At 38.1% G+C, this 22,651-nt stretch overlaps 1 protein-coding gene across 1 annotated transcript in view; it reads right to left on the bottom strand.

Annotated features, from left to right (window-relative positions):
- His2Av (Histone H2A variant) overlaps positions 1-22,651 on the bottom strand; it is a 55,050-nt gene that overhangs the window by 810 nt on the left and 31,589 nt on the right. The window contains exons 3-4 of the mRNA XM_090377350.1: positions 14,335-14,448; positions 12,002-12,131 (exon numbers count right to left, since the gene is read on the bottom strand). Coding sequence (XP_090233476.1) covers positions 12,002-12,131; positions 14,335-14,448 — 244 coding nt within the window. The remainder of the gene's footprint in view (positions 1-12,001; positions 12,132-14,334; positions 14,449-22,651) is intronic.

The following is a 22,651-nucleotide window of genomic DNA, read 5'->3' as shown; positions in this document are numbered from 1 at the left end:
GCCTTTAGATTTTTAATCTAAATTTATTGCTTCCTTGTCGCTGCTTCCCTGTGATAAACTTGCAATAGTATCTGGCACTTTTTAAAAAAAATTAGTTAAAACTGTTTGCTTAGAAGCATGCTGTTTTTCTTTATAAATTTCTTCATAAGGAACTAAAGCTAATGATAAAAGTTCTGCAAAAATTTAAACTCCTCTCCAAATTAAGATCCATATCCAGAGCTTGGCTAAGCAGATTTGCAAGTCTTAAAAATTCAGCTAGACTCTTAGTGGTCAAATGTTTGTGTGCATCTTTATTTTTATCATTTTTGTTATCTTCTTCAAATTGCAAAAAAATATTGTCCAATAATAATCATTCTCTGTGAGATTCAAAGGCTTCTGTGATATCTGCTGGTTCCAATTCTTCAAATCCCTCTCTGTTAATCATTTCACCAATTCTCGCAATCTCAACTACCTCTGGCATTTCGACCGTGGCTTCTGTGGCCTTTTGCAGATATTTCCACACTGCATTCTTTGAGTTCTTAACTTCATCCCATGCAAATTCAGTATTTTTTACAGCATCAAGAATGTTATAATTCTGCCAATAATATCAAATTGAAAGATTGCCTATTCCATCAGTAGCTTCTTACCAATTGTAAAAAGGATCTTCTTAGGTAATAAAGTTTAAAGGAAGCTATAACACCTTGGTCCATCGTCTAAATTAACGAACTTGTATTCGCTGGAAGAAAGGCAACCTTCACATTTCAGTGCAGATCAGACAAATGTGCAGGATGACTGGGTGCATTGTTGAGAATCAGCAAGATTTGATTGCTATGTTCTTCGGGCAATATCTTTTTGTTCGACACAAAAGCAATTTAAAAGCCAATCCCCGAAGATTTTAACTCAATTTCCAATGAACTCGTAAGGAGCTTTTTGATATTCCTTTAAAAACACAAGGATTTTCTGGTATATAAATTAGAAGCAGTTTACACTAAAAATCACCCTCTGCATTGCCACGTAAGTGTTAACCTACCTCTTGCAGCTTTGAAACCTGGGGCAGTTTTCTCTTCTTTTCAAATTAATGTTCAGCTTGGCATATGCTTCCAAAATAAGCCAGTCTCATCAGCATTAAACACTCGACTTGCTAGATGGTCCTCAATCACAATAACATCCTTGAAAGTTTTCGGATACAAAGAAGCATCTTCCGTATCTGTGCTGGCTGCTTCGCCCGTTAATTTTAGATTTTAAAGACTGGCGATTTTTAAAAATTTAAAACCAACCCTTACTGGCCTGAAATGTCCGTCTGCATTGGACGGACCGGCTTCTTGTAAACAATTAAAATTTTGCAGAGCTTTAGCATGAATAATATCTCAACTAAGAGGCATTCTCTTTTGATTAAGATCTCTCCAGAAAGAAAGTAATTTTTCAGTTCTCTAACATAATTTCTCACTTTTGTAGTGCTTTATGCAGCCAACAATGTGGAACAGATAACTGAACTTTTAATTTCCTCAGCATTTTTCCTAATTCGTTGAATGCTAGATTCATTTATGCTGTATTTCTTGGCCAATGTCACAACCTTTGCCATTTTCTAACTCCTTAACAATTTTTAATTTTTCCTCCAAATTAAAAAAATTTTTTTTTTTGTTGTAGCTTTCTTCATTTTAGGTACTAATTAAACACTTCATATAGACAAGAAAAATTAAATCAGCAAAAGCAATGCTTTCCGATTAAAACCTATACCACTTAGTGTCGTGCTTGGGTTGGAGGTTGAGAATACGAAAGAAGATATTTGTTGACATTGGACATCAACTTCTGTAGACTAATTTTGAATAAACAAGGAAGATGAAAAGTTGGTTCTGTCAGTTTGAAGTTGGACAGTAAATGGATGTTGGCAGCATGTGTTCGGACTGTTTTGAAAGAGAAAGCGGTAAATATAGAAGCCAATTCAGAAGACCAGTGCCCAGGGAAGTATCTGTAGAAGAGGCATGCAGCAGATATAGTACATCTATGAAACAGCGAGTGGAGAGACTCTGTTAGAGATGAATCATTAATTAACCTAACTGCCCTCTTCTGAATGGAATCAAGAAGGCTGAGAGAGGTTTTGGGGGCCCCACCCCCAGCTGTGGGAACAATATTCCATGGCAGGGCTGATTTGCGATTTATACAGAGTGAGCAGCTGTTTGGAAGAAAAGTAACGCCAAGAGCGAAAGAGAAAACCAAGTTTTTTAGATGCAGAGTAAGCAATATTTGTAATGTGCTTGTGCCAAGAGATATTAGAAGTCACGGTAATCCCCAAAAGAGATACATCATTTTGCCTAGAAATCGGAGTGTCACTACAGATAAGCATAGTAGCAGATGAATCCCTTTTGCGAGATATAAGACAAGACTGTTTTAGAAGGGTTGAAATCAACTAAGTTGTCTTTGCCCCACTGGAGAATTACCTGAAGATCGGCATTTAAGGAATTGATAGCAGATTTGAGAAGTTGAAGCTGACTGAGCAGGACAAGGTTTCTCAAACTGGAAAGTGGAATGCAATGTGCTATCATCGGCAAAACTATGGATAGGATTTCCAGTCAATGGAAGAAAGTCATTAATATATAAGAGGAAAAGATCGGGGAGAAAGAACAACCTTGGAAGACACTGGCATTAGTGGAGAAGTTAGAAGACAGAGAGCCATCTACCATCACCCTCAGTGAGCGATCAGAGAGAAAAATGGATAACCAATTACTAAAAACAGTTGGCAAACCATTAAGATGGAAGCTTGTTTAGAAGACCTTTATGCCAAACACGATCGAAAGCATTTGAGATGTCAAGAGCAACTTCTTGTGTTTCACCGAACCTTTCCATTGAATTAGTCCATAAATGGGTAACGTAAGCCAGAATATCACCAGTGAATCGACACTGACGGAATCCATACTGGTGATCATTGATCAGATGAAAAGTTTCTAGGTAGTTTAAGAGTTGGCAGTTACTTGATTTCTTCATTACTTTAGAAAGAGTAGAAGTAATTGCAATGGGATGATAATTGGATGGGAGGGATTTGTCACCATTTTTAGGAACTGGCTGGATATGAGCAAATTTCCAAGCAGAAGGAAAAGCACCTTTGGAATAAGAAAGTGAAAAAAGGTGGCAAAGAACAGGAGTAAGTTCAGGAGCACAGGTTTTGAGAACAAGTGGAGAAATACCATCGGGACCTGGAGCTTTTTTAGCATCAAGATTTGTCAAAACCATTCTGACATCCTTTTGACGGAACACCACAGGAGGCATTGAATAGAGCGTGTTGGGAATGGGGGGAGGTGTTTTACCAAGATCATTAATACATGAGTTGGAAGAAAAATGGAATGCTAGCAGGTCAGTTTTATCCTCAGCTGAAGTGACAACAGAACCATTTGGTTTGGACAGAGGAGGGAGCAGAGATGGGCAAAAGTTGTGTCCAATAGCTTTGGCAAGAGACCAGAATGCTCGGCTACCATTAGGGCAAGAAGCAAGTTTTCTACTCTTAGCCTGTTCAAACTCTAGTTTGGACTGATTAATAACTGCTTTACAATTGTTGCGAGCTTTGGTGTACGCAGAAAATGAAACTGAAGAATTAGAAACAAGCCAATTACAATATGCAACATTCTTCTCTTGGACAGCCTTAGCACATTTATTGGAAAACCAAGTTTAGATAAAGGACGAGATTTTAAAGTGGAGTGTGGGATAAAGGATTCCATTCCTGCAAGAATAATTTCACTGACACGATCTGAGCAAACGTTGACATCAGAAGTTTTGAAACAGTAATCCGACCAAGGAAAAGAAGAAAAGAAGTCTCGCAGGTCATCCCATTTTGCATTCTTGTAATACCAAACAATACGAGGTTGGGAATAGCCATGAGATAAAGGCTCCATTGGAGAAGAGACAATCACAAAGTTGTGATCTGAGGTGCCTAAAGGACCTCTCACTTCGACCGTGTACTTAGAAGGGTTGTTTGTGAGAAAAAGATCAAGTCTGCTGGACGTATGATTAGGATTGTCCGGTATTCTTGTAGGTAAATGGACAATCTGTGCAAGGTCATTAGGATTTGCAAAAGCCTCAGCATCTTGAACAGCTGGGTCAGTGTGACTAGAAAACGGAAGCCAGCTGGAGTTGTGAACATTAAAATCACCTAGGAAAATTACCTCACTGTTAGGAAAGTTGGACTGGAGAAAGTCAAAGAGCTCCAAGTGATTAGTGGAGTTGGAAGAACGGTAGAGACAACAGAAGAATTTGATACGAGGTAGAGATTTTAAGCCAGAGAAGCTCAAAGAGAGGGAATTCCAAATTGCCAAATCTCTGACAGGGAATATCAGAACGGACACATGTACAAGTACCACCTTTGAGGTGAAAGGAATCATACAGCGAATAATTTGGGCACCTGAGATGAGCAGTAGTTGAATCAATCGATAACTGGGATTCTGTCAGAAAAAGTACATGGGGTTTGACAGACTGCAAGTGGAAATGGACATTGCTGAGATTAGAATTGAGACCATGTATATTTGTGAAATGAATTAGGAAGTGCTTGCAAACCAGAAAAAGATTCTGTTTGAACAACTAATGTAGGATAACTGATGGAGGTTCCCAAAGTGGAGGAGAAATTGTTGAAGATAAATACAAGAAAGGCACCTGGGGTGGATGGGATCTATCCAGTTATATTAAAGGAGGCAACAAAGGAAGTAAGCAATCCGTTAGCCATAATTATGAGAGCTTCCTTGGACTCAGGGGAGGAACCCACAGACTGGAGATGTGCAAATGTAACCCCAATTCACAAAGGAGGATCAAAAGCTGACCCAAGTAATTATAGACCTGTGAGTTTAACTTCTGTTCCCAGAAAATTAATGGAAGCACTGCAGGATCATCTTGACAAGAATTCAGTTATAGCTGAGACACAGCATGGTTTTGTTAAGGGAAGGTCTTGCCTGACCAATTTGATTGGATACTATGATGTAGTCACAAAAGAATTGGATGCAGGGAATAACTTTGATATTACATATTTGGATCTTAGAAAGGCTTTTGATACTGTTGCACACGGAAAACTGCTGCACAAATTGGAGCAGTGTAGCATTGGTGGCAAATTGTTGCTATGGATAAAGGGATGGCTGAGTGGCAGAAGACAGAGTGGTAATTAACGGACACTGCTCATCATGGACTAATGTTATTAGTGGAGTCCCTCAGGGTTCAGTGTTGGGTCCATTGTTTTCTGTATTTATAATTAATATTGATGGTATATCAAGCTTAATGTTCAAGTTTGCAGGCGATTCAAAGTTTGGCAGGGTTGTTAAGGACACTACTGATGCTATGCTGCTGCTGCAACAGGATATGCAAAGGTTGAGCAGATGGGCTGAGAGGTGGCAAATGAAGTTTAACATTGACAAATGTAAAGTACTACATATGGGAAACAGCAACCCCAGATTAACGTATCAACTCTGTGGTACTACACTGACAGTGGTAGAGATGAAAAGGACCTGGGGGTAATTGTGCAGGCAGATATGAAGTTCTATGAGCAGTGCAGACGGGCTACAAGAGTAGCTCATGGTGTCTTATCAATGATATACACGAATTTTTCTAGCAGGGATAGGGAGGTGATTATTCCCTTGTATAAGGCAATGGTCAGGCCACACCTTGAGTACTGTATACAGGTTTGGAGGCCTCATTTCAAGAAGGATGTAGAGCTGGTGGAACAAGTACAAAGAAGGGCAACAAGGTTAGTGAACAGAATGAAGGGTTGCTCTTACGAAGAAAGGCTTAAGTTTTGCAAATTTCAGCGTCTGGAGACTAGGCACAGTCGAGGTGATCTGATAGAGGTGTACAAAGCTTTGAATGGTTTGAGCATGCTCAATTCTGATGGGATACTGCCTCTTGCTCAGAATAATCACCTGAGAGGGCATAAATTCAGATTGAGGAATGACAGATGTAGGATAGATGTGTGGAAAAATTTGCTTTTAGCCAGTGGGTAGTTGGTTGCTGGAACAGACTTCCATCCCTTGTTGTGGAAGTTGATAGCCTAAATAAGTTTAAGGTTCAGCTGGACAGGTATTTTGAACGAACGGAGGGGCGAAGTGAAAGGGTTTTTTTTTTTTTTTTTTTTGGCTGATGCTGCATTAGCTTGCTTTCTTGCATCATATGCCTCTACTAATGCTAATGAGGAAGTTAGTTCAAAAATAACCGGACAAACACACCACTGTTCATTGCTATGTTTGGTTATAAGAATCAGTTTTGAATGCCTTTGCGATATTTTTCTAAAGCACATTTCTGGAGAATACAACCATAAAACAAAAACAATTTGCACTTTCTGGTTAATTGGGCTTTTTTGTTAGTGCAACCAATTATAAATGGGTAGTAAACTCGATCTTATTGCATGTGCAATAATACCAACAACCGGAATGTGGATTTCATATTAGTATGGTGAAATGTATTTCTCCTTCAATCATGTAAAAAACAAATTTTCAAAATTGCACAGGTAGCAAAACTCATTGTGCAAATAGAGGGATGACTGTACTTAAAAGAATAAGCACACATGCAAAAATTAACACCATTTTCACAATACTTATAACACTACAAGCATATATGAAAAATTTCATCATCCCATAAATGTTCTCATTCCCATCAGTGGGAATGAGAACGTGATAGTCATGGGATGATGAAATAAATCTCTCACAACAACACCAATACATTAGAACACTACAGTATCATGCAATAGAATCAGAACAGCTAACAGTATGCAAGTCCCATGTAATGATTAAAGATAAACTGAAAAGAAATGCAATTTACAAAGTAATACGTCACCAAAAACTGTTTTGAACAATTCATTTAATTAAATGTCAGTTTACTGAGAAATGATCTGTAAAATTTAAATACTGCAATCAATTTTATTTATTTCAATATCAACCACCCACATGGCATCAATGGGGGTTAAGTGGTCAACTGCATACATTAAGATGTTAATTTTAGGGTCAATGAGAAATTTTAATAAGACTGATGCATTTGCTATTAGGACTCTACTAGTTTGCATTAATATACTGCTTAAAAGAAACTAATGTATCATCCTTTGTAGGTGGACCAAAAACCACATTTTAAGATTGCTCCTATCCCCCCCACTACAGAAACATGTTTGGCAAATGACACTGATGGATGGATAACTGGTTTTCCTAATATGATATGTATATGATACCAAAAAATAATTTTGATATCATATACCTGGATTTCAGGAAAGCTTATTTTTAAATACTGTTGCACATGGAAGGCTGCTGTACAAATTGGAGCAGTATGGCATTAAGCAAAAGTTACTGCAATGGATAAAGGGATGGTTGAGGGAGAGATGGCAGAGTGGTAATAAATGGACACTGCTCTACGTGGACTAATGTTATTAGAGGAGCCCTCGGAGTTCCGTGCTGGGCCCCTTGTTGTGTTGTGTATTTATCAATGAAAGTATATCAGGCTTAATGTCCAAGTTTGCAGATGTTACAAAGGTTGGCAGTGTTGTTAATGACAACAAAGACAGTATGCTACTGCAAGAGGATCTAGAAAAGTTAGGCATATGGGCTGAGAAGTGGCAACCGAAGTTTAACATTGACAAATGCAAAATACTCCTTATGGTTAGCAGTAACCCAAGAGAAAACATACCATCTGTGTGGTATGTTTCTCTTGGTACTACACTCAGTGGAGAATGAAAGAGCCCTGGGGGTAATTGTGCAGTCAGATATGAAGTTCTCTGAGCAGTGCAGATGGGCTGCCAGAGCAGGTCATGGAGTTTTGTCAATGATATACAGGAATTTTGCTAGCAGAGACAAGGGGGTATGGAGCAATATGGCCTTAGTTGCTAATGCTCCTAAAAACCAAATAACAAACAAGAGGGTGATTATGCCTTTGTATAAGGCAATGGTCAGGCCACGCCTTGAGTACTGTATACAGATATGGAGGCCTCATTTTAGGAAGGATGTGCAAGTGCAAGAGTTGCTAGAACAAGTACAGAAGGGCAACAAGATTGGTGAGAGGCTTAAGTTCTGCAAGTTGCAGCATCTGGAGACTAGGCACCTGTGAGGTGATCTGATTGAGGTGTATAAGGCCTTGAATGGCCTAAGCAGGCTCAATGCTGCCATGATACTTCTGCTTGCTCAGATTAAGAACCTGAGGGAGCATAGATTCAAATTAAGGAAAGACAGTTATAGAATAGATGTGCGGAAGTTTGCCTTTAGCATGGGTAGTTGGATTGCTGGAACAGACCTTTCATCTGTTGTGGAAGTTGATAGCTTAAATAAATTTAAGGCTAAACTAGGCAAACATTTGGATTGACCAGATGGGAAGATTTTTTTTTTTTTGCTTTCTTGCATCATATGCCTCAGCTAATGCTAATGATCATTAGGTTAAAAAGAATTTAACTTTGACAAGAGTTTAAAAAAAAAAACCCTCTCATGCCCAGGAGCATATTAAAATATAGAGGGTAATTCAATTAAAATTCACATGCGATCTATCTCACTTACTTTTAGGCATTTTGCCATCCGGATCTTTTTTTCGTCATATTTGGGTTGAAATTCCTAATGCTAAAATTGGCTTAAGTATTAACCATGTAGATTTTATGATTTTAAATTAATTTTATGTAATTAACTGCTTTTTTCTCAAAGGGAATGTTGCTCCCTATTCTTGGTTTAGTCTAAAAATATCATTGGTAGATCTGAAAAAATGCCCAAACCATTTTATTTGACGAATAAAAACAAAGGCTAGCACATGGAAATGCAGCACAAATTGCCAAATGAACATGTACTGAAGACCAAACATCACTTACAAACATAATTGTTTATGTTCATTTCAGAAGCACACCAATGACATTTTAAGACCAAAGCAAAGAACAGTTTTCCAATGGAAAGAAAGTAATGATTAGGCAAAATTTCAATTAGAAATTTTAAAATCTAAACAATAATACTTTCAAAATTTAACAACAAATTTAAAAATTTTAACCCAAATATGACAAAAAAAAAAAAAATAAATAAATAATATCCAGACAACAAATAGGCTATAACTAAAAAAAAAAAAAACCCCAAGAGATCTCAATCTCAGCATGTTTCAGTCAAAACACTGTATACAGGCTACATTAAAATCAACAAAACACCAATGACCAAAACCAAGACGAATACACTTAATTTCAGCCCGGGAAATAATTTTATTTTTCTTTCTTTCTTGATAATATCACGAATAACAATAATAAACCCTTATTTCATTTCCACCATACATTTTTTTCCCATGGGTCCAACAACCCAACCTGTACAGTAATAGGAATTTCTCACCTGGTCCCTGAACAGGAAAGATCGTGGCAAGAAGTGAGCATAAACCACACTAGCAGCCTGCTTTCCACCAATTTCTCTACACTACTTTCAACTAACTTTCTTTGTTATATGCATAAGTGGGTGCAGTCATTTTCAGTTTTACAAATACCAAAGTATCCAGCACCAATTGTATAACAATCTTCCAGAAAACAAAAATGTTTGGTTTGCACATCTTACCAAGGAAAAAGAAGATAAATAAAAAAATTAAATAGCAAGAAGACAAGTGTCAGGTTTGGAACTACACCCCCCTTTTAACTGAAATCCAGATTATTTCTTTTAAATCAAAAATAAAGTTAATCTTAGTATGGAATTTCCCAGCTTATTCATAGCCCAGAAAGCCGATGCTTCTGTTGTATTTTTACTGTACGATTGACCACAAAAACATGTTAACATGCAAAGTTACTCAAAACACACAAACGAAACAAATAAGGTTTATATTTTGTAACTTGGGGGGGGGGGAGAACATTACAAGTCTCAACTACTTGCTTCTGTGGAGTCATGTAAATATATGCTATGCTATTGCAGAAATGTTAACATTTAAACCTTTTTAAATTAAAGTGGCTACTACAGACTAATTTTATTTCTAAAACAGTTTAGATCAATTATCTGGGAATGTTTTTTTACCATCTATCCCGGAAAATCGAGAGTTTACTTTATATACACTGGTGTTCAAAGAAAGTGCATCACCTAGGAATTTCACATTTCTAACCCTTTTTTGCGATGGTATGTTACATTAATGACTAGCATCACAAATAGAAATATAAACAAAAGATATTTATTAAAAGTTAAGGCAAAGCTAAGTAATATTTGACAGGTACTCTCAAAATATTCCAAAATGAGCATTTGCACCTTTATACAATAGTTTTGGTAAACACGACAGTTATTGCTGAAATATTACCGGAAGCCCTCAGTTTGCTTCAGTTTATCATTTTAAATGGAAAGCAAAATAAAAGTTCAGTAGGCGCAAACTAAAATTTAGTTGAACCGCCTCTGGCCCTGATGACAGCAGCACACTGTCGAGGCAGTGACAAGATCAATTTCTGTAGGTAATTAACTGATAGTTTGTGGTTTCAAACGCAAATTATGGCTTCCCGAGTTTACGAAGGGTCTTTGGTTTCTTTCTGGCGACTGCAGATCCCACACAATGACAACAGTTCTCTATAGGATTCAGGTCCAGGCTATTTTCTGGCCAGCTAAGAGTTGTAACGGACCGTTCTTCCAACCATTTTTTTGCATTTAACAAATGTAAACACATTACTGTTGAACCTCTAATGCAGAAATGAAGCAGAAGTAACTACAGACTTACTTTTCACCCAATGACAAGGAGCAGAGTTGTCCAAAAAGATGCAGTTATTTAGCAGGTTAAAATAGTCTAATGGTTGGCAGCAATTAGACTATTTGGCTGGTAGGGAATTTCACTGTAGACACCATTCCGTCTGGATGGTATTCTTCATCACGTCTACAGCAAATTGTTTGTCTCCCATGCAGGTTGAATTTCTTCTCATTTGAGAAAATACTGACTTCCACTGCTCAGGGGTCCATTTGACTTGCTTCTTACACCAAATTAATCGGGCCTTTTTTATTTTTTTGTGTGACAAGGGGCTTAGGACGACAGGCTACAAGTCCATTTTTGAAGAGGCATCTTCTGACTGCTACTGCACTTGCTACCACTTCTGTATGATCTTCCCATTCTCTTTTCAGCTCAGATGAAGCTTTTTGGTATTTAAAGGCATAAGTGATTCAAAACGCGGTCCTGTATTGGCGTAGAGACTCGTTTGCATCTGGTTCCTTTTTTTTCCTATCAGCAGAATCAGTATTCTTGAGTTTGGAAAGAAATTACTCACTGTCAACTGATTACAAGACACTCTATAAGCAATATGACGGGAAGAACATCCGTCCTCACATAAAGCAACAATAGCACTCTTTCTTCATGGTGTCAACTGCATGTAACTCCAAATTCTGACACAAGCAAGGAATGACGGCAATCCTTGCAGAGTGTGCTTATACAGCTGAAAGTAACAGCTGATGTAATATACTTACGTTATTCGGACGACAATTACATTAAGGGGTGATGCACTTTCTTTGAACAGTGTACATATATATTACTGAAACATTTTATAGCTAACTTCTTGCATTATTACATTTATTTTATTTTAAGATTATTTTATAATCTTTTTATAAAAAACAATCCTTGAAAGTAAATGTGATTGTATTATTTTGCATAATACCATAATACATCACTTCAAAATTGAATATTCCTTAAGCTCTATGAAACAGACAACAGCTAGCAACATACGTGAAAGAAATATTTCATAGCAAAAAATTGCAATTCCCATATTACAAGTCATTTCACAGTGTGATGATGCTGGACCTGCTATAATTCAAAATATACATAAAAAAATTTATTTTATTTTCGAACAAGAGTTAATGCAGGCTTGTTATCTCAGTTAAACTTTACAGGATTAAGTCTAGCAAAAATAATAAAAATGCAAGAAAGCCTTTGACAACACTTAGCATTATCATACTAATACTTAAAATAATATCGTATGACTTTGGGAAACAAACTGTTACATTAGTTCCCAACCAGTGAAACAATGCTGTAACAGCTCCTGAAAGTAAGTTCATTTATCTTGGCAATGAACAAGATCAAAATAATTGTGAAAATGCACAATATGGAAAATTTCACTTACCACCACCAGCAATGGTTGCTTTGATTAAAGAATCCAGTTCTTCATCTCCACGGATAGCTAACTGTAAATGGCGTGGAGTAATTCTTTTCACCTTCAGATCTTTACTAGCATTTCCTGCTAATTCCAATACCTAAGAAGGTGGAAGGAAAGAAAAAAGGGCATTACATACCAATCTTGGGGGGGTATATTCACCTATCTTTAAGATTGGAGATTTGAAAAACTTTGCATTTCAAAGCAGCTGCACTCAATTTGCACATTTATATGGTAATTACTTAACATTTTTAAAATTATAGCACACGCACTCCCTGACTTACGCAAGGGTCGTGTTCCACGAACATGTAAATAGAATTATTTATTCAATTTTTTATCTCATGCATAGGAAAAATAACAAAAGTGTGCAATTACAAAAAACGGGAGGGGACAGGCATAAAGTCAGCAAGTTTTGCCTTTCGAGCATCGTTGCCAGAATCAACATCTCCAGCTGATAAGTACGCCGCTGCAGAGGTTGAGGACTGTGGAAATTTAGGTTTTTTTTTTTTTTTTTTCAAACATCACAAAATGTCTCTGCTGCTGCAGAATTGGCACTGGCAAATTCACTGCATACTTTAACGTTGTGGAAACCAGGACGATGCTTGAACCTATTAAACACACCCGTTGCTTGCCACGAACTTGAATTGGGGTTCGCCGTACTTACCCTTAATATCTTCATAAATACTTGTTGCTTTTATTTGAATGGCCATTAGACTCAGGGGTATTAGTTTCTGAATCTGATTTTCCATCCATATTATTAATAGCTGTTCCATCTTCTATATAGCACCTAAACAGTTTTCTGATCACTGTTGATCTTAAATGCATTCATCCTTTAACATATATATGCACTGTCCTTTGAAATAGTATTCACTGTTAGCAGCAAGACTTAATCCCCATGCAATAGATGACAAACTTTGCCCTGCTTCTTACTTCTTAATCATTTTTATCTTAATTTCTAAATCAATTGTTTGGTTTCCTAGCACTGCAACCACCTGCACTTTCCATTCATCATTGTAATAAATAAATAGGAATGAAGGGAAGATTATGAAAATTTATTAATGTTTCTTATATGATTGAAGATTTATGCAATATAAAATTGAGTTTATTACCTGTTTATAATTAGATGCACTAACAGAAAAGCCCAATAAACCGGAAAGTGCAAATTGTTTTTATTTTATGGTAGTAACATCCAGAATGCCCTTTAGAAAAATATCAACAAAGCCATTCAAAATTGATTGTTATAATGGAACATATGATAAAAATGAAAGGGTAGCACTCCATTATAAAAATTACCAAATGTTTAGTTGTCTTGGAACGAATTAGCAACACACACACACAGAGAGAGAGAGAGAGAGAGAGAGAGAGAAAGAGAGAGAGAGAGAAAGAGAGAGAGAGAGAAAGAGAGAGAGAGAGAAAGAGAGAGAGAGAGAAAGAGAGAGAGAGAGAGAGAGAGAGAGAGAGAGAGAGAGAGAGAGAGAAGTTTTCACAATATCTCCACTTATTCCTACGGGATACAAAATACACTTCCACGATTTACATTTACACCGGAGGACAAAAACTTACGCAAAGTTGAATTTACGGAAGTCGGGGAGTGCTTGTATTCAATTTCATGTTTTTGACAAAATTCACTGACTACAAAATAAGTTCTTAATTTTAAAGATGCCATCACATGATCACATCTATCCTTATCATTAATACTGTTAATTATGCCTGGTGCAGTAGTGATATTCAAGGGTTGAACATCTTCATAACAAACAAACTCCAAATAAATGATTTGAAGGACTAAAGCAAAATACCAACTGCCAACCACAACTGGTTGAAAGTATTCCCAGATGACAATTGCCAAAGCTCAGTCAATTTTAACTGCGGCTAAACAGCATTAAAAGGGTTCTGCCCACAATTCCAAAACTTAACTCCTTTATTAACCAATCCAGAAATCTCCAGAGTACCTCTCCAGGAGGTATTCTGGAGATTTCAGCCCACAAAAGCAAATCAGACAACACCCCTGACACTGTTTACAACAGCCACTATATTTTCAGAACTATTTTAAGCTACTATACTTGTAATGTCATCATACATAAGTATAACCTTACAAGTTTTGAGATAAGCCATGCATGCCTGACTACTAACATTACAATCCAGATTTTTACTGGGTTCAGATGTGCTGCTGGATTATCCAGTGTTCTGGAATTTCACAGTAATAGTCCTGTAGGATTTTTTTTTAAAGAGAGGTTCCATACAGTACATACTCCCCCCCCACCAATTGTGCATGTTAGATCTACTTGGCAAATGAGAATACTCACCTCTGCTGTTAAATATTCCAAGATGGCTGCACTATATACAGCAGCTGTAGCACCTACACGACCATGGCTGGTTGTTCTGTTCTTCAAGTGCCGATGAATACGACCGACTGGAAACTGAAAATCAAAAAGTACAGTCTATATAATCTTTTACTCAAATTAAGCAATATTAAAAATTAATGCAATTGCTTTTCTCTGATCTGCTTACAAAAGCACATTCAATTTGCAATTAACCCCTTTATGGATTATACCGAGATATCTCATTTTAGTTTTAAACGTTATTTGGAACTGCATGAAATATCTCGGGATACAATAATACCTAAACCAAACATAATACCTCCAAATTTAGGATTGAAACGTATTTTCTCAGGCATTTATCAGACTAATTTTGCATTAGCCAGATAAATCAAGATTTCTCGGGATTTTCTAATGTTTGGCAGCAGATGACTGGCTTTCATTTTACTTATTGTACAGCAAGGTCAGAACAGTAGCAAGCATACATATGTGTCGCCAGTAAGCAAAATAAAATTTGTCGTCCTAAATGCTGACAAGTGTTAACCAATTAGAAAACTACTATATCGAAAAATATTTCAGGTCCCTCTTGAACTCCCCCCCCCCCCCCACCACGTGTTACAAGTTTTGCAGCTCTGCTGAACGAGAAGTTTTTTTTTAGCCATATTTAACCGCTTTATTGACCAATTGTTATATTAAATTATTTTCTATAAGTAGTTTATAGACCTAGTCAAGATCCTTTGTTTATTCTGAATTGAGACAGCGAGATTTTGGAAGCTAATTAATACTTAAGTGTCCGTAGATTTGCTGTTTGTAACTTGCCGCCATTGTTATACGATACGTTATATCACGAACTAGAGGGCATTAGCTTAGTATAGTATATTATCAATGTATCAGTAAAATCTATTAATCTTGTTAAACTTCATTGTCAATTAAATTGTACTTTTTAATTAAATACATATAACAACTTAGACTTTACAATGTAACATAATTAATTGATACATAACTTGATACGGAAGTTATATAAAACAGAACTCAGATAATAACTCTATACTGAAAAATATATATAGACAGTGTTATAACTGTGTTGGGATACAAGTTTAGGGTTATAATTTTGTACTGAAATTGAATCATGACTCAGACCAGAGCAAAGCAAAAGGCTCAAGCTAATGGGAGTGCTGTGGCTCAGAGAAGAACTGAGGGGGGCAGTTGGCCTTTGAATCACAGCCTTTTAAAATGCACTGCCTGCTTGATGTTTGTGGAGCAATCAGGTATGGGACGTGATATTGCCATGGGGGATGTCTTTGTGTGTGTGCGATGTAACAAAATCAGGTGACAACTCAGCGTTATTATGGGCCTATATGAGAGCTTGAAGGACAGGGTGGATGCCCTCGAAGGATCTAAATTGAGGGGCCTATCAAGCTCTCCGCTAACCAAATCAACGCCAGAGCTTGCACTTGATCATCATGCAACAGAGCGGCAACCTCCAAGGCAGAATGTGCTGGTCCCACAGGAACTAGTAGTTGCTGGTAATTCTATTGTCAGGCAAACGAGGAACATGGCATGTAAAAAGATAGGTGGAACAGGACCAGGGTATGTCTGCCAGGGGCAAAGGTTGCTGATGTTGTAGAGCAGATATCATCTTTTAAGGAAACAAAAGGTGATATTGTTGTACACGTCGGCACTAATGATATTAAGAGTAGGAGATCGGCGGAATTACTTAACAAGTACAGGTCAGTGTTTAAAAAAAAAAGCTATCAATTCAGGTTGAATTTGAAAGTGTCTGCAATTCTGCCCAGATACGATAGGAAGGGGTATATGATGACAGCCTTGTCGATCAATTCGGCCTGGGAAAGATTTTGCAAGGCTCAAGGGGTAGAATTTTTTTCAGCCTGGTCTGTACTTGTTAACAGGAGAGACTGCTTCTACAGGGATGGGATACACTTAAATAGAAAGAGTGCAAGAATATTGCTGATGTTATCGAGGCAGGTCGGAAAACTGCTAGCTTGGGGGGGGGGGGGATACAAGGACTAATAGATTAAAAGTAGCCACTGGCAAAGTTGAAAGTGATTCTTGCACTGCTTCTATTGGAATGAGCAGCAGCCTGGAAAACAAGATGCAGGATATTTCAGAGACTGCTGGGAGTCATTGCAGTCCAAGTAAACACAGATTGTGTTAGGGTAGCTAACAATAGGAACAGGTGCATGTATACTTGCGTGTACACCAATGCTAGGAGTTTGGTAAATAAATTTGATGAATTTCAGGTATTGCTCAAAGCATCAAAGGCAGATATTGTTGGGATATCAGAGACATGGTGTCACACAGATATAAGGAATGCAGAACTAGAATTTGGGGAGTACAATGTGTACAGAAAAGATAGGAAGGGAGGAGAGGTTATGGTATTAGTTAAGAAACACAAAATCCAAGGAAGTGAAGCCAGTCAACATCATTGGACAGTGCAGTGTCAAGTCAGTTTGGTGTGACGTAAGCATTGGGAGATCAAAACCGAGAGTAGGAGTGTGCTATAGGCCTAATGAATGATGAGTATAATAAGAAACTGTACAAAGTAGAGTGGGTCAGTAAATCAGTCTTATAATGGGGGATTTTAAGTTTCCCAGATATTGATTGGAATTTGCGAGGTGGTCACTCACACACTAGCAAGGCTTTTGTGGATTTATTGGATGATTGTTTTCTACATCAGCACGTTTGGGAGGCAACTAGAGGGAGTAATACTCTTGATCTGATTATCAGTAGTGATTCTTCATGCATTAAGAATCTGCAGATAAAGGAACCACTAGGTGGCAGTGATCAGTGTGCTGAAGTGGGATTTACTCAAAGAGGTAACTACCATCAGGGGTAAAGGGAAGGGTTTTTGCTTTTGTAAAGGCGACTACGATGGTCTGAGACAGTATTTAAATTCTATGCAGTGAGACCAACTGATGATGTTACCAACAACAACAAATTCAAAATGGGAAGCATTCAAAGAACTTATCTTAGAAGACTACTAGGCTTTACCTACCAACAAAGAAATATTATTCAAGGTTTAGGCCTAAATGGATGTCAGATGAACTAATGAGACATATGGCAGAGAAGAAAAATGCATGGGATACATATAAATTAATGGGTGACATGGAAGCCAATGATAGATATAAGCTGGTCTGTAACCAAGTCACAAAGGAGATTAGGCAGATTATGAGAAATCCTTGGCAAAGGATGCAAGGAAAAACAGAAGGGTTCTTTACCTATGTAAACTCTAGAAAGAAAGGGATGAATCAGATTGGTCCACTGGATATTGATGGTTCAACTGTTGATGATCCTGCTCAGGTGGCTAACAAACTAAATGAGTATTCTGCATTTACATTCACACATGAGGAGTTATTCAGGGAGGGGAATGCCAGAGGAATTCCCATCCCTGAATTAAACTCTGGCAATGAGCTAAATGACTTTGTAATAACTGAGAGGAAAGTGGAAAAGAAATTGTTGAGGATGAACATAAAAAAGGCACTTGGATGCAGTTATATTAAAAGAGGCAGCAAAGGAAGTAAGCAAACTGTTAGCCATAATTATGTGGGCTTCTTTGGACTCAGGGGAGTCCAACGAAGGACTTTGGACTCAGATACCCATAGACTGGAGATGTACAAATGTTACCCCAATTCACAAAGGAGGATCAAAGGCTGACACAAGTAATTATAGACATGAGTTTAACTTCTGTTCCAGGAAAATTAATGGAGGCACTGCAGGATCATCTGGACAAAACCTCAGTTATAGCTAGGACACAGCATGGTTTTGTTAAGGGAAAAGTCTTGCCTGACCAATTTGACTGGATACTACGATGCAGTCGCAAAAGAACTGGAATCAGGGAATAACTTTGATATTATATATTTGGATCTTAGAAAGGCTTTTGATACTGTTGCACATGGAAGACTGCTGAACAAATTGGAGCAGTCTGGCATTGGAGGCTAATTGCTGCTATGGATAAAGGGATGGTTGAGGGGGAGAAGACAGTAGTAATCAATGGACACTGCTCATTGTGTACTAATGTTATTAGTGGAGTCCCTCAGGGTTCAGTTTTGGGTCCATTGTTTTCTGTATTATAAATGATATTGATGATGTTATATCAAGCTTAATGTCCAAGTTTGCAGGTTTAAGGACACTACTGAGAGTATGCTGGCTGCAACAGGATCTGGAATGGTTGAGCAGATGGGCTGAGAGGTGGCAAATGAAGTTTAACACTGACAAATGTAAAGTATTACATATGGGAAACAGTAACCCCAGAGTAACGTATCAACTCTGTGGTACTACACGCAAGATTGTAGAGAATGAAAAAGGATCTGGGGGTAATTGTGCAGGCAGATATGAAGTTTTCTGAGCAGTGCAGATGGACTGCAAGAGTAGTTCATGGTGTCTTGTCAATGATATACAGGAATTTTTCTAGCAGGGATAAGGTGATTATTTCCTTGTTTAAGGCAATGGTCAGGCCACAACTTGAGTACTGTATACAGGTCTGGAGGCCTCATTTCAAGAAGGATGTAGAGCTGCTGGAACTAGTACAGAGAAGGGCAACAAGATTAGTGAATGGAACAAAGGGTTGCTCATACGAAGAAAGGCTTAAGTTTTGCAAATTAGTGTCTAGAGACTAGGCACTGGCAAGTTGATCTTGAATGGTTTGAGCATGCTCAATGCTGATGGGATTCTTCCTCTTGCTCAGAATAATCACCTGAGAGGGCAGAAATTCAAATTGAGGAAAGACAGACGTAGGATAGATGAGCAGAAAGTTGGTTGCCTAAATAAATTTAAGACTCAGCTGGACAGGTATTTTGAACGAACGGAGAGGTGAAATGGTATTGGTTTTTTTTTTTTTTTTTTTGCCGATGCTCCATAAGCTTGCTTTCATGCATCATATGCCTCTACTAATGCTAGATACCCCATGATTTCTGTCCACTTATAGTGTACATTAGCTTTATCACATTACTACTGATAACCACAGATAAAAACAATACTGCTCTAAATAGTACTTAAACAAGTTTGATAATAAATTTTTTTATTCACAATTTTACAAGCATATAATTCCCATTACAAGCATCCAAAGGAATCTAATTTGGGACATATTTACTTAAAACATAACATCCATATAACACATCACAGAAAATTCATTGCTTTTCTGAATTAAAATTAACCTAAACAGTTTTCAGTTACAGATAATTGCATTTCAACCAGGTTGAGCCAGTCTGGATACCTTTCACTTGGAGTCAGTATTATGTCATTAGTTCTAATGACCGTTGCAGAAATGCTGATGGCATGTGAATATGGATTTCCTCGTTTTTCCTCTGCTAGTTTAATTACTGGACCACAAATCAAAATCAGTATCGGCGGAGCTCAGTGAGCCAATGATGCTTTTGGGAAAGTGCTGCTTGAAGGTTGTGGAATTCTGCGGGTTTGGCAGAGCACAAGAGTGTTTCTGCAAGCTCTACCCGAAATTTTCCAGTACACAAATTACCAGATGTTGAAGTGGTGAACTGGAGAGCACAGATTGAGTGCCATTGTGAGCTTCTGCACATATGCCAAGTGCTGTGCTATAGCTTAAATTTTTAGACCTGTGACCTTGATGTCATACAGGGAAGACAAGCCCAATTTTTGCCCACTTCAGGACCTAGAATTTTAGGCCACAAAACATCTTCAGGCTGGAGAAAGGAGCTGCAGGCCAGACTTCAATACCATAACCAATGATTGAGCTGAAGTAGTATAAGAGAAATCTTCCTGTTTCTTTATTATACGATTTGCAGAGGTAAAGTTTCACATCCCAGAAGGCCCATAGCACTTTTGAGATATGACAGACTCCTCTAGAGAAGTCAGGTAGCTATGCTGTTGCTATTGCATATTGTTGTGAAGTGGGGTTTGGGCTCAATGCATTCTGGGCCACTAGTCTTCATAGTATGGCATCAACAACAGGCCTTTGGGCTAGTTTTCAGCATTGAGATATTTTAGTAATTGGGCCCCTCAATCTAAATCCTGAAGAAGGCATAAGAAGGATGCTAAGTATTGATTTTAAAAGGCTTCCCAAGTATGCCAAGTTCCTTCAATAGTGCCTCTGTTTAGCTTTTATCAACAGATCCAGCCAGGTAATGAAAATATTAGAGTGGCATGTTGATTTCTTATTCTGAGGCTCGTATTAACCACTCTTGTCAATGAATGTGGTCCTTCTGTTTCTGGAATGCAGTTGGCAAAGGGGTGCTTTCATCGGGCATCTCTCCTTGCTGGGATTCATTCATGTTGGCAATCTTGGAGCCATGTTTTGCAGATTGTAGCCTGGCACTATAGGTCTTTCGAGGGAGCAGATATTTCCACTTCTGGGCATAGTGAAGAAGGTGAGTATTCCTGTGAGACAGGACAGGAGAGCTTGGTGTTCAGGGGCAAGAGACTGTAGTAGGTTCAAGGACTTTCGTTGCTGGTGTTCCAGCTGGCATCTTAGAGAGCTAGTTCCTGAGTGCAGTTTCCAGTTTCTCTGTATTACAACAGCAAAGAACAGCTGACTGAAGCTTGTGATTCTGTTTGAGTGTAGCTATCAGTGACCCCAGACAAAAGCTTGAAGTTCTTTGCCAGTTCACCGAGAGTGGCATCATTATGTGTGGTGACGTCACTTACCTTATTCAGCATTACAGAAGAGGGAGGGGATGAGCCAAAGGAGCTGCTAGCATATCTTCATTTTGATTGCCTCAATTGTGTACTCCCTTTTTAACTTTTATGCCACTACACAGTACAAAAAATAAGTTGGCATGGTTGTGAGACATTATGTCAGCCTTTATGAAAAAAAAACACATTAGTATTCTCTTCATGTATACCATGATAGCTCATCTCAGCATTTTTTTGTGCTTCTTGTGCCCAGTGTTGATTGACACTGGGCACTTCATTTACACATGAAGGTCTACATGTGTAAATATATTTCACATGAACCAATGCAAGCAGGGGTCGAGGTGTGGCACCCATACCACGTGGAGTAATGTCACCCCTTTGTTACCGGGCAATACTAGATGGTAGAGGACTCATAAACCGGTACAATACCACCACTCTGCTTATTAGAGGTGTGAAGTGGTGGAACCCATGTTTGGTCTACAGAGTTAAGTTCCAGTGAACCCTTCCCCATCTCTTCCGTCATGCAGTACGACTGATGACTTTTGAAGTTATGAACATCATTGCGAGATCCAATCTTCCTTACATTTCGAGGGTACAGCACTAAAACGGTGTTCGCAGTCCGGCAGTTAGTTAGCACATCAGACCAAACCTATTGGTAACTCTTTAGGAGGCATCCGGATCAGCCAGTGTATAATTTTGCTACTTCTACCCTGACAGACAGTGACTGGAGGGAGTCTGAGTATGTGTATGCGGGGGTCATTGTCAAGGCCACATTATGTCAAGGATCTGTATATATTCTTACCATATATACACCTTATTCAAAAATTTCATTACTTCATACACAATGAATTGTGACACTAATGGAGTAAGCTTATCTGCAAAAATATATAAACCTCCCAAACACTTCCTAGTTCATTTCACAAATAAACATGGTCTCAATTCTAAACTTGACGATGTCCATTTTCACTTGCAGTCTTCCAAACCTCACGTACCTTTTCTGACAGAATCTCAGTTATCGGTTGATTCAACTACTGCTTATCTCAGTTGCCCAAATTATTTGCCGTACAATTCCCTTTGCCTTAAAGGTGGTACTTGTGCATATGTTCGTTCCAATATTCCCCGTCAGAGACTTGGTAATTTGGAATCTCCTCTGGTTTAAAATCTCTCTACCTCATTCTGTCAAATTCATCTGTTGTCTCTATGGTTCTCCCAACTCCACTAATTATTTGGAGCTCTTTGACTTCCTCTCTTTGCAACTTGACTTTCTCCAGTCCAACTTTCCTAACAGCGAGGTAATTTTCCTGGGTGATTAATGTTCACAACTCCAGCTGGCTTCCGTTTTCTAGTCACCGACCCAGGTGGTCGAGATGCTGAGGCTTTTGCAATTTCTAATGACCTTGCGCAAATTTTTCATTTACCTAAAAGAATACCAGACAATCCCAACCATACAGCCAACACGCTTGATCTTTTTCTCACAAACAATCCTTCTAAGTACACGGTCGAAGAGAGTGGTCCTTTAGGTACCTCAGATCACAACTTGGTGATTGTCTCGTCTCCAATGGAGCCTTTATCTCATGGCTATTCTGACCTCGTATTGTTTGGCATTACAAGAATGCAAAATGGGATGACCTATGAGATTTTTTCTTTTCCTTGGTTGGATTACTGTTTCAAAACTTCT

This window comes from Mastigoproctus giganteus, chromosome 7 (genome assembly GCF_048544385.1).
Source record: "Mastigoproctus giganteus isolate SK-2022 chromosome 7, ASM4854438v1, whole genome shotgun sequence".
NCBI classification, from domain to species: Eukaryota; Metazoa; Arthropoda; class Arachnida; order Uropygi; family Thelyphonidae; genus Mastigoproctus; species Mastigoproctus giganteus.
This window is presented reverse-complemented; position numbering and strand designations above follow the sequence as displayed.